General features: G+C 43.8%; 1 protein-coding gene across 1 annotated transcript; it reads right to left on the bottom strand.

The window, feature by feature from the left end:
• Nucleotides 1–600: 600 nt before the first annotated feature.
• On the bottom strand, nt 601–14758 carry LOC106563587 (peroxiredoxin-4). Its single transcript, XM_014129304.3, has 7 exons — nt 14450–14758; nt 3436–3553; nt 1568–1684; nt 1348–1470; nt 992–1122; nt 831–865; nt 601–711 (listed from the first exon to the last, which is right to left on the bottom strand). The coding sequence occupies exons 1-7, from the start codon at nt 14661–14663 to the stop codon at nt 661–663; spliced, it is 789 nt and encodes a 262-aa protein (XP_013984779.1). The 5' UTR covers nt 14664–14758; the 3' UTR covers nt 601–660.
• Nucleotides 14759–15866: the final 1108 nt, after the last annotated feature.

Here is a 15866-nt window from a genome sequence, read left to right as displayed (position 1 = left end):
GCACACTCAACATATTATATAAAGAACAGTGTTTCCCCTATATTCATTTAGACTCCAAAAATATGACTAAAACTAGATAAAGTATGTATATAAAGTATGTCATGTAATAATTCTCATCTTTGAGAACTAACAATCACCAAAATAAAAAACAGTCAGGAAGAATCTAAAATTCCCAAAATGTCATGACATGGGGCACCAATAGGAACACACCCTAAGCCATGGCAAAATGTGTAGAATTGCAAGAAATTAGTTTTAACAGCAACATTGTGTCTGCGGCCAAGAGAGCCTTAAAAAACAAAAAGGGGGGGGGGGGGGGGGAAATGGCCACGGCCACTACACTAACTTTGCCAACCCTGCTGAAAAAAAAAATAATCCTAGAATAAATACTGAATACATCTATTTCACTAATTTCATCAACATTGCCATCTAGTGTCTCCCATTAGGAGAGGGTGACTCAGTTCCAAAAGGCATTATTTGGTTGTTGTAGTTCCTGGCCTGTTTCTCATCTCAAAAGGTAACCAGTTTACTCAGAGATCACTAGATGAGATTTAATTTATGTCAAATATGCCTGTACATTGCTAAAACAAATCAGACACCAGATTATCAAAACTCTGTTTTTATTCTGAGCTTCAACCAAAGTGTTTAGAGAGCAAGGGAGGGTCAGTTCAGCTTGTCAAAGTACTTGAGTTTGCCCGATGGGTCTGGGATAATCTATGGAGAGTAATACACTGAATTAGTACATGAGTATCAAGTAATGTCTATGGAAATAATATTTCTCTCATGCCTGCACTTACTTGGAAACACACACACACACACAGTATGAAACTCACAGTGTCACTGCCTGGCTTCCATCCTGCTGGGCACACTGCAAAAATAAAAAAGTATTTATTTCACACAAATTGTAAACAAAGACCATCCATAGCAACCACAGGTAGTTAAGTGTCTAGCTATAATATCTGAGAATGTGTTATGTGATGAGACTGAACCATACCTTCACCATGTTTGTCAGTGTACTGGAAGGCCTGGACCAGCCGCAGGGTCTCATCTACAGAGCGCCCTACTGGGAGGTCATTCATGGTAATCTGCCTCAGGACTCCCTTGTCATCGATGATGAACAGGCCCCTGAGGGGGAGAATGACAATGATTGCTTCAGTTTCAAACTGCATGAATTTAGACTTCATGAACTTAAAACAGTTAACAGGTATTTTGTTGTACCGTTTTTCACTGAACCGATTTATAAAAGGAGGTTAATGAGGAAAAATGTTCTGGCTATAGCAGTTGTATCAAACCAATACTAGGAATCATCTTTTGTAGTAGTTTCTACTCTGTGTGTGAGTGTAATTGCACCGGAGTGCGTGTCCTGCGTCCTCCAGGAAGACACCATAGTCCTTGGAAATCTGGTGTGTGAGGTCAGACAGCAGAGGGACTTTCATTGGCCCAAGTCCACCCTGCTTCCTAGGTGTGTTGATCCTGTTAACATAAAACCAGAGGGTCAAGGGAAAAAAGCTGAAGTGCTCTGAAAAAGTCCAAGCACCTCTGAAGAGGGGTGTAATGCTTATAATCTTACCATGCCAGATGGGTGAATTGTGAGTCGACAGAGCAGGCAACAACCTCAGCATTGATGGCATGGAACTCGTGCACACGATCACTGAATGCAATAATCTCAGTCGGGCAGACAAACGTGCTGCAGGTACACAGTGTGAGGGTCATCAGAATAATACATAGCCAACAGCATTATTACTTCAGACATGGCATACTGCATTTTCATTCAGTCAATGATTCTATAATATAGAAAATGTAATGGTAAGAACTCAGAAAAGTGTATAAACAGTTACTACAGTGTATATTTCATGATAAAATACTAAGACAAATAGGCCAGACTCACGATTAAAAGCTGAGATGTATTCATCACCCAATTCTGATGCAAAAGTTTCTATTGGACAACTACAGGAAGGTTCCTCCCCGTTTTGTTCTCTCTGTTTGGTTCTTAAACCAGTAAACGGTTTCCATTGCAAGAGGTAATTAATACACCCCAGATGATTTATATTTCTATTGGATCTTTTAGAGCAGTGGTCACCAACCTTTTCTCAGTCAGGATAACTTTTGCAGTCAAAAACAAAGCAGAGCCCTACCGTTCAGATTGTTGCTTATTTTTCAAATCATGACGAGTTAGATGACCGTTCAAAACGGGTTTTCGTAGTCGGATCTCGCTTTTGTTCCTATGACTAGAGAAATTGAAATATTCCGCAATAGTAAAATAGACAAGCTGCTAATAATAATAAAAAAAACGCAGGGCTATCGATACACTTGGCTACTCATTCATTGCAGTTGCAGCATGAGTGGAAGTAGAGAGAAACGCGTTTTATGTTTTTATTCAACACTATTACAAAACAGTGTCGACACTGCTGACCAAATACTTAAACATGGCCTCCCAAGTGGCACAGTGGTCTAAGGCACTGCATCACAGTGCTAGAGGCGTCACTACAGATCTGGGTTAGATTCCGGGCTGTGTCGCAGCCAGCGATGGACCGGGAGACCTGTGAGGCGGTGCACAATTGGCCCAGTGCCGTCAGGGTTAGGGGAGGGTTTGGCCTGCTGGGATGTCCTTGTCCCATCGCGCTCTAGCGACTCCTTGTGGCAGTACCGGCCCATCCACGCTGACTGCGGTCGCCAGCTGTACGGTATTTCCTCTAACACATTGGTGCGGCTGTCTTCCGGGTTAAGCGAGCAGTGTGTCAAGAAGCACCGCGGCTTGGCGGGGTCGTGTTTCGGAGGACGCATGGCTCTCAACCTTTGCCTCTCCTGAGTCCATATGGACTGGGACAAGACTAACTACCAACTGGATATCACTAAATTGGGGAGAAAAGGGGGTAAAAAGTAATTTAAAAAAATGTAAACATGAACTTACTCAAAAACAGCAGCTCTTTGCTTTATTGTTTTGACAGTCTCTCTGAGGTCATGGTTTTTAAAGTTATTACATCTTATGTAGGCTAGTCTCAAACTTTGCCATGGCCGGGGGCATGGAAGCTCTGTAGGCACAGCGATTTGAACTATCCGATTGGCTAAATTGAGTGGCCAAAGATCTCCCGGTCCGCCTGGTAGGCAGAGTTAAGTCTTTTCAGACAGAAAAAAAAAGTAAAAAATGGGAACACTTTGCTTACCCACTGCGCAGGGCTTCTGAATCAAGTGCACCTACCGCCAACAGCGCAACAAACACAATAAAAAAAAAATTAAAAAAGGAGTGCCAGCCTTTATCGTTGACTTTTCAACAGAAAAGTTTGGTGATCGACTAGGGATGCCTGGAATGTGGACCACTGTTTCAGAGTAACAAAGTCACTAACATAGTTACTAGCCTGCGAACACATTTTCTGACAGTTGCAACCAACAGTACAGAGATTTGTTTTAGGATGAAGGTCAGTAAGAGACAGTACTCACAAGTCCAGGGGGTAGAAGAAGAAGACTAGGTATTTCCCTTTGTAGTCAGACAGCTTTAGCTCCTTAAACTCTCCATCGATGACAGCTGATCCCTCAAAATAAGGTGCAGGCTTTGAAACTGCAAAAATAAGAACAATTATAATTTGATAATGGTTCAAAGCATGAGCAAGCAAGATATTTGCTGATCACCTTTTAGGGACAAACAAATCAAAAGTCTTCAGATCCAAAATGAAAAAGAAACAGGAAGGGTACGAATCCTGCTGTGCACATGATTACTGCATTTATACTGAACAAAATATAAAACTCAACATGCAACAATTTTACTGAGTTACAGTTCATAAGGAAATCAGTCAATTGAAATACATTCTTTAGGTCCTAATCTATGAAATCCACATGACTGGGCAGGGGTGCAGCCATGGGTGGGCCGGGAGGGCATAGGCCCGACCCACTTTGGAGCCAGGCCCAGCCAATCAGAATGAGTTTTTCCTCAGACAGAAATACTCCTCAGTTTTATCAGCTGTCCAAGTGGCTGGTCTCAGATGATCCTGCAGGTGAAGAAGCCAGATGTGGAGGTCCTGGGCTGTTGTGGTTACACGTGGACTGCAGTTGAGGCCAGTTGGACAAACTGCCAATTTCTCTTAAACAAAATTTTGGAGGTGGCTTATGGAGAGAAATTAACGTTAAGTTCTCTGGCAACAGCTCTGGTGGGCATTCCTGCAGTCAGGATGCACATTGCACGCTCCCTCAAAACATCTGTGGTGTTGTGTGAAAAACTGCGCATTTTAGAGTGGCCTTTTATTGTCCAAAGCACAAGGTGCACCTGCGTAATAATGCTGTTTCATCAGCTTCTTGATATGCCACACCTGTCAGGTGGATGGATTATCTTGGCAAAGGAGAAATCCTCATTAACAGGGATGTAAACAAATGTGCACAAAATAAGCTTTTTGTGCATATAGAAATTTCTGGGATCTTCTTTCAGCTCATGAAACATGCGACCAACACTTTACATGTTGCATTTCTAGTTCGTTCAGTATAGTATGCGTGGCCGACAACTAATAGTATTAGTTCATTGTTGGTGAGCAGTGTGCAGGTAGGCCTATGTCTCAGGGCAGGCTTGTGGCACACTTGGCTATCCCATGGGGAGCGTCACATCATTGGGTGCATATAAACCAGAATAGATGTCGACCCTACTCTTGATTATAGCTGTACTGGGGTCAGACAGGCTTCCTGTTTATATTAAGACAACGCAGAGCCAGCGTGAGATATGGCTCGGAAAACAAACCTCAATACAGGGACGAGAACTGCGTTGTACTGTTATCCCAACTGTTACACCTCGAAGATAAAACTGCAAGATTTTTTTCATCCTGATGCTAGGTAGCAGTAGCCACAACTGCCATTATGGAATGGCATATGTTGAATAACAAAGGAGCCGATTGGCTGACACTGCTGGTCTGAGGGAGCAGGCGCGTCGCACCAAACGAGAAGTATTTTGGTGTACGAGATTTGACGTTTCAAGAGTTACAGGCTGTGTCGAGTGGTGGAGTCTCGTCCTTTCAGTCTGTTGGCCTGAGATAGGACTAGATAGCTTTAGAGTGGAGTAGGGTGGCGTGTTTTTAATGAGTGTAGGGTTAGATGGTTGGGTATTTGTTGATTTTCCTTTTTTCAAGCAAAGTATAAGGGAGTTATACACCAGTCTAGTTGGTGGCGGTAATGCAACATTTATTGGATGCCAACCGCAATTAAAGTTCGAAGAAAGCTGACACTGCCATTCCAAAATGGCTGGTGTGGCTTATGCTACCTAGCATGAGCTCGAAAAGGGCAGTTCTGGAAAAAGTAGCAGTTGTTCTATCTTTTCGTGTAGCAGTTGGGATTATGGTCCTATTCAGAGTATAACATTTCTTATCCCTGGATTAAGGTACGTTTTCCAAGCCATATCTCACGCTGGCTCTGCAATGTTTTAATCAAAACAGGAAGCCAGTCAGACCCCCAGTGCTGCTGTAAGCAAGCAGTAGGGTTATCATCTACTGTATGGACCTCACTTTTTGCACGGGGATATTGTCATGCTGAATCAGGAAAGGGCCTTCCTAAACTGTTGCCACAAAGTTGGAAGCATAGAATCGTCTAGAATGTCATTCATTGTATGTTGTAGCGTTAAGATTTCCCTTCACTGGAACTAAGGCCTAGCCCGAACCATGAAAAACAGCCCCAGACCATTAATCCTCCTCCAGCAAACTTTACAGATGGCACTATCCATTGGGGCAGGTAACGTTCTCCTGGCAGCCGTCAAACCTAGATTCGTCAGTCGGACTGCCAGATGATGTAGCGTGATTCACTACTCCAGAGAATGTGTTTTTTCTGCTCAAGAGTCCAATGGTGGCGAGCTTTACACCACTCCAGGCAACGCTTGGCATTTTGCGCATTAAGATCTTACACGGAACCCAAACCTGCTGCGTGTGCGCCATTGTGCATACATTTATTTTGTCCCCCTACAACAAACGCGATCATGACACACAGGTTAAAATACCAAAACAAACTCTGAACCAATGACATTAATTTGGAGACAGGTCGAAAAGCATTAAACATGTATGGCAATTTAGCTAGTTAGCTTGCACTTCCTAGCTAATTTGTCCTATTTAGTTAGCTTGCTGTTGCTAGCTAATTTGTCCTGGGATATAAACATTGAGTTATTTTACCTGAAATGAACAAGGTCCTCTACTCCGACAATTAATCCACACATAAAACGGTCAACCGAATCGTTAGTCATCTCTCCTTCTTCCAGGCTTTTTCATCTTTGAACTTATATGGTGATTGGCATCTACACTTTCATAGTATTACTACACCGACCGGCAACACAGTTCATCTTTCAATCACCCACGTGGGTATAACCAATGAGGAGATGGCACGTGGGTACCTGCTTCTATAAACCAATGAGGAGATGGGAGAGGCAGGACTTGCAGCGCGATCTGCGTCAGAAATAGAAAGGAGTTCTATTTTAGTCCTTGGCATCACAGACGCTCGTTGGCGCGCACGAGCAGCGTGGGTGAAATAATTGAATAACATGAATTTCTAAATATATTTTGAGACGCTCGCGCACGCGACGTGTCCGGTCTGGTCAGCATGTTAGGCTTGTGTGCGGCTGCTCGGCCATGGAAACCCATTTCATGAAGCTCCAGACAAAAAGTTATTGTACTGACCTTGCTTCGAGGCAGTTTGGACTTTGAATTGTTGGAAAGGTGGCATCCTATGACAATGCCACATTGAAAGTCACTAAACTCTTCAGTAAGGCCATTTTACTGCTAATATTTGTCTATGGAGATGGCATGGCTGTGTTGTCTATTTTACACACCTGTCTTATAGCAGAATCAACTAATTTGAAGGGTGTCCACATTTTTATTTGTTATTTCACCAGGTAGGCTAGTTGACAAGTTCTCATTTGCAACTGCCCAAGATAAAGCATAGCAATTAAACACATACAACAGAGTTACATGGAATAAACAAAACATAGTCAATAATACAGTAGAACAAAAGAAAACAAAAAATCTATATACAGTGAGTGGAAATGAGGTAAGTTAAGGCAATAAATAGGCCATGGTGGCGAAGTAATTACAATATAGCAATTAAACACTGGAATGGTAGATCTATTTTTTTTTCACCTTTATTTAACCAGGTAGGCAAGTTGAGAACAAGTTCTCATTTACAACGGCGACCTGGCCAAGATAAGGCAAAGCAGTTCGACACATAACACAGAGTTACACATGGAGTAAAACAAACATACAGTCAATAATATAGTAGAAAAATAAGTCTATATACAATGTGAGCAAATGAGGTGAGATAAGGGAGGTAAAGGCAATAAATAGGCCATGGTGGCGAAGTAAATACAATATAGCAATTAAAACACTGGAATGGTAGATTTGACAGTGGATGAGTGTGCAAAGTGGAAATTATGGGGTGCAAAGGAGCAAAATAAATAAATAAATACAGTAGGGGAAGTGGTAGGTAGATGGGCTATGTACAGGTGCAGTGATCTGTGAGCTGCTCTGACAGCTGGTGCTTAAAGCTAGTGAGGGAGAAATGAGTCTCCAGCTTCAGAGATTTTTGTAGTTCGTTCCAGTCATTGGCAGCAGAGAACTGGAAGGAAAGACGACCAAAGGAGGAATTGGCTTTGGGGGTGACCAGTGAGATATACCTGCTGGAGCGCGTGCTACGAGTGGGTGCTGCTACGGTGACCAGTGAGCTGAGATAAGGCGGGCCTTTACCTGGCAGAGACTTGTAGATAACCTGTAGCCAGTGAGTTTGGCGATGAGTATGAAGCGAGGGCCAACCAACGAGAGCGTATAGGTCGCAATGGTGGGTAGTATATGGGGCTTTGGTGACAAAACGGATGGCACTGTGATAGAATGCATCCAGTTTGTTGAGTAGAGTGTTGGAGGCTATTTTATAGATGACATCACCGAAGTCGAGGATCGGTAGGATGGTCAGTTTTACGAGGGTATGTTTGGCAGCCTGAGTGAGGGATGCTTTGTTGCGATATAGGAAGCCGATTCTAGATTTAATTTAGGATTGGAGATGCTTAATGTGAGTCTGGAAGGAGAGTTTACAGTCTAACCAGACACCTAGGTATTTGTAGTTGTCTACGTATTCTTTGTCAGAGACGTCCAGAGTAGTGATGCTGGACAGGCGAGCAAGTGCGGGCAGTGATCGATTGAATAGCATGCATTTAGTTTTACTTGCGTTTAAGAGCAGTTGGAGGCCACGGACGGAGAGTTGTATGGCATTGAAGTTCGTCTGGAGGTTAGTTAACACAGTGTCCAAAGAAGGGCCAGAACTATACAGAATGGTGTCGTCTGTGTAGAGGTGGATCAGAGAATCACCAGCAGGAAGAGCAACATCATTGATGTATACAGAGAAGAGAGTCGGCCCGAGAATTGAACCGTGGCACACCAATAGAGACTGCCAGAGGTCCGGACAACAGGCCCTCCGATTTTACACACTGAACTCTGAGAAGTAGTTGGTAAACCAGGCGAGGCAATCATTTGAGAAACCAAGGCTGTCGAGTCTGCCAATAAGAATGTGGTGATTGACAGAGTCAAAAGCCTTGGCCAGGTCGATGAATACGGCTGCACAGTATTGTCTCTTATCGATGGCGGTTATGATGTTGTTTAGGACCATGAGCGTGGCTGAGGTGCACCCATGACCAGCTCTAAAACCAGATTGCATAGCGGAGAAGGTACGGTGGGATTCGAAATGGTCGGTAAAATGTTTGTTAACTTCGCTTTTGAAGACCTTAGAAAGACAGGGTAGGATAGATATAGGTCTGTAGCAGTTTGGGTCTAGTGTGTCACCCCCTTTGAAGAGGGGGATGACCGCGGCAGCTTTCCAATCTTTGGGAATCTCAGACGATACGAAAGAGGTTGAACAGGCAAGTAATAGGGGTTGCAACAATTTTGGCAGATCATTTTAGAAAGAGAGGGTCCAGATTGTCTAGCCCAGCTGATTTGTATGGGTAGCCAGGTGGAAAGCATGGCCAGCCGAAGAGAAATGCTTGTTGAAATTCTCAATTATAGTGAATTTATCAGTGGTAACAGTGTTTCCTAGCCTCAGAGCAGTGGACAGCTGGGAGGAGGTGCTCTTATTCTCCATGGACTTTACAGTGTCCCAGAACGTTTTGGAGTTTGTACTACAGGATGCAAATTTCTGTTTGAAAAAGCTAGCCTTAGCTTTTCTAACTGCCTGTGTATATTTATTCCTAACTTCCCTGAAAAGTTACATATCACGGGGGCTATTCGATGCTAATGCATAACGCCACAGGATGTTTTTGTGCTGGTCAAGGGCAGACAGGTCTGGAGTGAACCAAGGACTATATCTATTCCTAGTTCAAATTTTTTTGAGTGGGGCATGCTTATTTAAAATGGTGAGGAAGGCACTTTTAAAGAATAGCCAGGCATCATCTACTGACAGGATGAGGTCAATGTCATTCCAGGATATCCCGGCCAGGTCGATTAGAAAGGCCTGCTCGCAGAAGTGTTTTAGGGAGCGTTAAACAGTGTTGAGGGGTGGTCGTTTGGTCGCAGACCCATTACAGATGCAGGCAATGAGGCAGTGATCGCTGAGATCTTGATTGAAAACAGCAGATGTGTATTTTGAGGGCGAGTTAGTTATGTTGACATCTATGAGGGTGCCCGCGTTTACCGATTTGGGGTTGTACCTGGTAGGTTCATTGATAATTTGTGTGAGATTGAGGGCATCAAGCTTAGATTGTAGGATGGCCGGGGTGTTAAGTATGTCACAGTTTAGGTCACCTAGTAGCACGAGCTCAGAAGATAGATGGGGGGCAATCAATTCACATATGGTATCGAGGGCACAGCTGGGGGCAGAGGGAGGTCTATAGCTAGCAGCAACAGTGAGAGACTTATTTCTGGAACATTTTTAGAAGTAGAAGCTCGAATTGTTTGGGTACAGACTTGGATAGTAATACAGAACTCTGCAGGCCATCTTTGCAGTAGATTGCAACACCGCCCCCTTTGGCAGTTCTATCTTGGCGGAAAATGTTATAGTTAGCGATGGAGATTTCAGGGTTTTTGGTGATTTTCCTAAACCAGAATTCAGACACGGTTAACCTGTTAGGGCTAGGGGGCAGTATTGACACGGCCGGATAAAAAACGTACCCGATTTAATCTGGTTACTACTCCTGCCCAGTAACTAGAATATGCATATAATTATTGGCTTTGGATAGAAAACACCCTAAAGTTTCTAAAACTGTTTGAATGGTGTATGTGAGTATAACAGAACTCAAATGGCAGGCCAAAACCTGAGAAGATTCCATGCAGGAAGTGGCCTGTCTGAGAAGTTGTGTTTCATCTTGGCTCTTTTTATTGAAGACTGAGGATCTTTGCTCTAACGTGACACTTCCTACGGCTCCCATAGGCTCTCAGAGCCCGGGAAAAAGCTGAACGATATCGAGGCAGCCTCTGGCTGAAACACAGTATCGCTTTTGGCAAGTGGCCGATCAGAGTACTATGGGCTTAGGCGCGTGCCCGAGTCGACCGAATGCTTTATTTTCTTTCGTCTGTTTACCTAAACGCAGATTCCCGGTCGGAATATTATCGCTTTTTTATGAGAAAAATGGCATAAAAACTGATTTTAAACAGCGGTTGACATGCTTCGAAGTACGGTAATGGAATATTTAGATTTTTTTTGTCACGAATTGCGCCATGCTCGTCAGCCTTATTTACCCTTTCGGATAGTGTCTTGAACGCACGAACAAAACGCCGCTGTTTGGATATAACTATGGATTATTTTGAACCAAACCAGCATTTGTTATTGAAGTAGAAGTCCTGGGAGTGCATTCTGACGAAGACAGCAAAGGTAATAACATTTTTCTTATAGTAAATCTGACTTTGGTGAATGCTAAATTTGCTGGGTGTCTAAATAGCTAGCCCTGTGATGCCGGGCTAACTACTGAGAATATTGCAAAATGTGCTTTCACCGAAAAGCTATTTTAAAATCGGACATATCGAGTGCATAGAGGAGTTCTGTATCGATAATTCTTAAAATAATTGTTATGCTTTTTGTGAACGTTTATCGTGAGTAATTTAGTAAATTCACCGGCAGTGTTCGGTGGGAATGCTAGTCACATGCTAATGTAAAAAGCTGGTTTTTGATATAAATATGAACTTGATTGAACAAAACATGCATGTATTGTATAACATAATGTCCTAGGGTTGTCATCTGATGAAGATCAAAGGTTAGTGCTGCATTTAGCTGTGGTTTGGGTTTATGTGACATTATATGCTAGCTTGAAAAATGGGTGTCTGATTATTTCTGGCTGGGTACTCTGCTGACATAATCTAATGTTTTGCTTTCGTTGTAAAGCCTTTTTGAAATCGGACAGTGTGGTTATATTAACGAGAGTCTTGTCTTTAAAATGGTGTAAAATAGTCATATGTTTGAAAAATTGAAGTTTTTGCATTTTTGAATAACGCGCCACGGGATTACACTGAATGTTACGTAGGTGGGACGATTTGGTGCCACCTACCCTAGAGACGTTAAGACATCCGGGTTGGCATTGTGTGCTAAAGCAGTGAGTAAAACAAACGTAGGAGTAGGTTTCTAATGTTAACATGCATGAAACCAAGACTTTCACAGTTATAGAAGTCAACAACTGAGAGCACCTGGGGAGTGGGAGTGGAGCTAGGTACTGCAGGACCTGGATTAACCTCCACATCACCAGAGGAGAAGTAGGATAAGGGTACGGTTAAAGGCTATACGAACTGGCCGTCGAGCACGTTCGGAACAGAGAGTAAAAGGAGCAGGTTTCTGGGCACGATAGCATAGATTCAAGGCATAATGTACAGACAAAAGGTAAGGTAGGATGTGAGTACATTGGAGGTAAACCTAGGCATTGAGTAATGATGAGAGCGATAGTCTCTAGAGACGTTTAAAGTAGGTGATGTCATCGCATATGTAGGAGGTGGAACAACATGGTTGGTTAAGGCATATTGAGCAGGGCTGGAGGCTCTTCAGTGAAATAAGACAGTAATCACTAACCAGGACAGTAATGGACTAGGCATATTGATATTAGAGAGAGGCATGCGTATCCAAGTGAACATATGGGTCCAGTGAGTGGTTGGGCTGACTGGGGACACGGCGATTCAGACAGTTAGCAGGCCGATGCTAACAAGCTAACAGTTAGCAGACCGGGGCTGGCAAGCTAGCAGTCCGGGGCTGGCAAGCTAGCAGTCCGGGGCTGGCAAGCTAGCAGTCCGGGGCTGGCAAGCTAGCAGTCCGGGGCTGGCAAGCTAGCAGTCCGGGGCTGGCAAGCTAGCAGTCCGGTGCTGGCAAGCTAGCAGTCCGGTGCTGGCAAGCTAGCAGTCCGGTGCTGGCAAGCTAGCAGTCCGGTGCTGGCAAGCTAGCAGTCCGGTGCTGGCAAGCTAGCAGACCGGTGCTGGCAAGCTAGCAGTCCGGTGCTGGCAAGCTAGCAGACCGGTGCTGGCAAGCTAGCAGACCGGTGCTGGCAAGCTAGCAGACCGGTGCTAGCAAGTTAGCAGACCGGTGCTAGCAAGTTAGCAGACCGGTGCTAGCAAGTTAGCAGACCGGTGCTAGCAAGTTAGCAGACCGGTGCTAGCAAGTTAGCAGACCGGTGCTAGCAAGTTAGCCTTTGGGGGATGTTGCGATTGGGATTAAATCTGTTTTTGCCTCTTCGTGCGGTGACTTCGATAAACCAGTCGTGGAATTAGTAGGGTTCCAAGTAGCTCTAGGTAGCTAGTAGGCCGCGGTTAGCAGAATGGGCCTTCAGCGGACGTTGCGCCTTAGGGGCCTGTTGGAATCCTTGGGCAGATTATGTCGGTATTCCAGTCGTAGAGGATCGGCGGGGCTCCTGTGCTACCACCGAAGCCCACTCCTGGGCTACAATATCCGGACCCCTTCTACTGCCGGTACGGGGCACGGAACCCCGCCGATCCTCTACGACTGGAATACCGACATAATCTGCCCAAGGATTCCTAGCTTCAAGCTAATTGGTGCTTGCTCCGGGATGGAAACGCTAGCCAGGAGTAGTCACCCGGGATTGCGGTTAGCTAGTTGCGAAGATCCAGATAAAAATGTTCAGAGTTCGTTATGCTCTGGTTTGAGTCATGTTGTTCGAACTGGCGAGAGCTTTCCGAGCTGAAGGTTAGCTGATGACTGCTAGCAATGGTTTGCTGACTGATAGCTGGTAGGTAGTTAGCTGGCTAGCTTCAGTTGAGGGATTCCTGATCCTAAGTAAATAGATCCACGCCACATTGGGTGAGGCGGGTTGCAGGAGAGTATTTAGAAGTTGAGGTTTAGGAAAATATTTTTAAAAGATATGCGAAGATATATACAAGGGACACGACAGGACAAAGATGTCTGACTGCTACGCTATCTTGGATTATATATAGTGTAATGACCCTGGGTTTATAAGCGTGGAAATCGACTCTGCCGCTTGAGCATGCTTTTGCGGCACAGTCAATAGCGCGCCGGACTTCGGGCTTGAAGGTCGAGGGTTCGAGACCTGCTCCCTGTTTCATTACATTGGTGTCAGAAGTGGGATCGGACCTTGCATCCACGACAGTGCGTGTGCTTGGCCGGTGAGCGCGTTCCTGTAAGTCGCAAGCTAGTGCGAGGACGCGCTCTTTGAAAGGAGGGAGTAGTGTAATGACCCTGGGTTTATAAGCGCGGAAATCGAGTCTGGGATGAGCATGCTTTTGTGGCACAGTCGATAGCGCGCCGGACTTCGGGCTTGAGGGTTCGAAACCTGCTCCTTGCTGTTTCATTACAATATATTATACTTTCGTGTATATATAGTGTATTCTGATTGGGTGCATCTCAGAAGTCTGGTATCAGAAGTCAGTTGTAAATGAGAACTTGTTCTCAACTAGCCTACCTGGTAAATAAAGGTGAAATAAAAATAGGCTTCCTTGTCACCTCGCCATTTTCTGTTTGGAAAACGCAGGAAATGTGAAAGCGATATAATGGAGGCCATCTACTGAGAATTTACCTGATGAAGGCGTAAATTCGAAGAGGAACCCACTTATTTAACATAACTGACTGACTGAGATGAATCCATTGGGATTGTGTGGTGCGCAGTAATGTTAATTGTTATTGCGCGGGTACTCCTGTACGCGACCAAGTAATTGGAGCAAAGTTTTGGCATGACGTGTCCAAATGTACTAACTACTACTTGTGAATTTTGATCGACAAGTAAAAGCTGGCATATTACAATAACGCGCATACAAATGTTATGCTAACGTCAGTGGTGAACTTGGCAAGGGAAAACTGGACAATTTGCAGATAATTGGCACGGTGTCTAGCAAATCAAGTCAGCTAACGTTAGCTAATTAAGTTGCCTGCAGTCAAGCTAGCTAGCGCCGTAGCTAAAAATAGAAGTACCATATGCATATAAATGTTGAGTAAAAAGACAACTTAATTTAAAACCATTTTAGAGTCAATGGGATTGTTAAGTACAACTGTGCAGGGGGACAGGGACAATACCCACTTTTCGCCTTGCTGAGGTGCAGGGAATGGTCAGAGACGGGCACACGGAAAGCCTCTCCAGGGTAGACGTGTCCTCCAGCGTAGTTGTGACACTCTTGATCCTTTTTCCCATTAGAGCCGTCTTGGGCTGCAGTGGAAAAATTGGTGACAAAACAAATTGTGCAAAACACACTTAAAATGTCCTTTAACATCTTCATATGAAGCATGACGTCCATTACACTGTCTTGCTAAAAGCACGTAGCTAGCTAGCTTCTAGGAAAGTGCAGGGGCGCTATTTCACGTGAACGCGCAGTTAATGGCCTCGATCGATAGAACCTTTTCGCAAGATACTTTCCCTTTCTCCTGAAAGGAGGTCGTCCTCCTTGTTCAAGACAACAGAAATGGTTATTAGTGTCTGATAATGATCGATTTGTGTATATCAAACTATATGAAAACAATGTGATGAAAGTATTGCAATATTTCCTATTTTGTTTATTTGATCATTCTTATTTTTGCATTCAAGGGTCCTCACAATATAGTTCCTATTGTGTTACTTAATCTTAAACTGGGATGTGAAGGATGTATAGAATCAAATCGAAGTGTATTGATCACGTGCACATGGTAGTGTGAACCGCTTGTTTGTTAACTCTCCTCAGCAATGCAGTAGAATAACAATATCAATCAAAAATCAAATGCCAAATACAAAAGTAAAAAAAGAACAAGTAGTAATAAAAATTTTAAGAAAAAAGAGAGAAACTACTTGTAATAGACTAATTTATCCACTTTATTCCTTGAAGGTCCAGGTATAAAAAATAAATAATCATATACCAGTTTATACATCATTTCTATTTATGACTATTTACCATTTTCTTTTGTATGTGCCTGGAAATTCCCGAGGCTTGCACCGATGGTCATGATAAAGATTTGTTTTTAAGTCTGTGATGGTAGGAGTAACATTTTTGAAGAAAGTTGACCGCTGCCTTTTGGCTGATCCATATATGGTTTCAGGGTGGGAGAAAACGTTGGGTGCTGTGGTATCGGTTAAGGTAAGCCTACGTGGTCTTGTGATAATTGTTTGTGTTTCTGCTGGTCAGAGGGAGCAGGGGTTCCGCGCCACACGAATGGGGACAAGAGATGGGACTTGTTTTGCGCTGTTGAAAAGAGCGATTACTGGGGTAAAGGTACATGTGAAAGTGGACAAACTGAAGGGGAAGATTCCCGGTGTTTGTGACCCTCATCGTTTGGTGCGACAGACGGGGTGTAGTGACTGGTGAAACAGAAGAGTCATTGTTTGTTCTTTTGAGTTTTGATGGTGAGTCTTTGTCCGACAAAGTGATGTTAGGATATTTCAGTTATCCACTACAAGCTTTTGTGACGATTCCATTACGTTGTTACAGGTGTCAAACTTATGGGTATGTCCCAGCATTTTGTAGGAGGGA

Source organism: Salmo salar, chromosome 11 (assembly GCF_965601325.2).
Source record: "Salmo salar chromosome 11, fSalSal1, whole genome shotgun sequence".
Taxonomy (NCBI): Eukaryota; Metazoa; Chordata; class Actinopteri; order Salmoniformes; family Salmonidae; genus Salmo; species Salmo salar.
The sequence above is the reverse complement of the archived record's forward strand: the minus strand, read 5'-3'. Positions and strand labels throughout refer to the sequence as shown.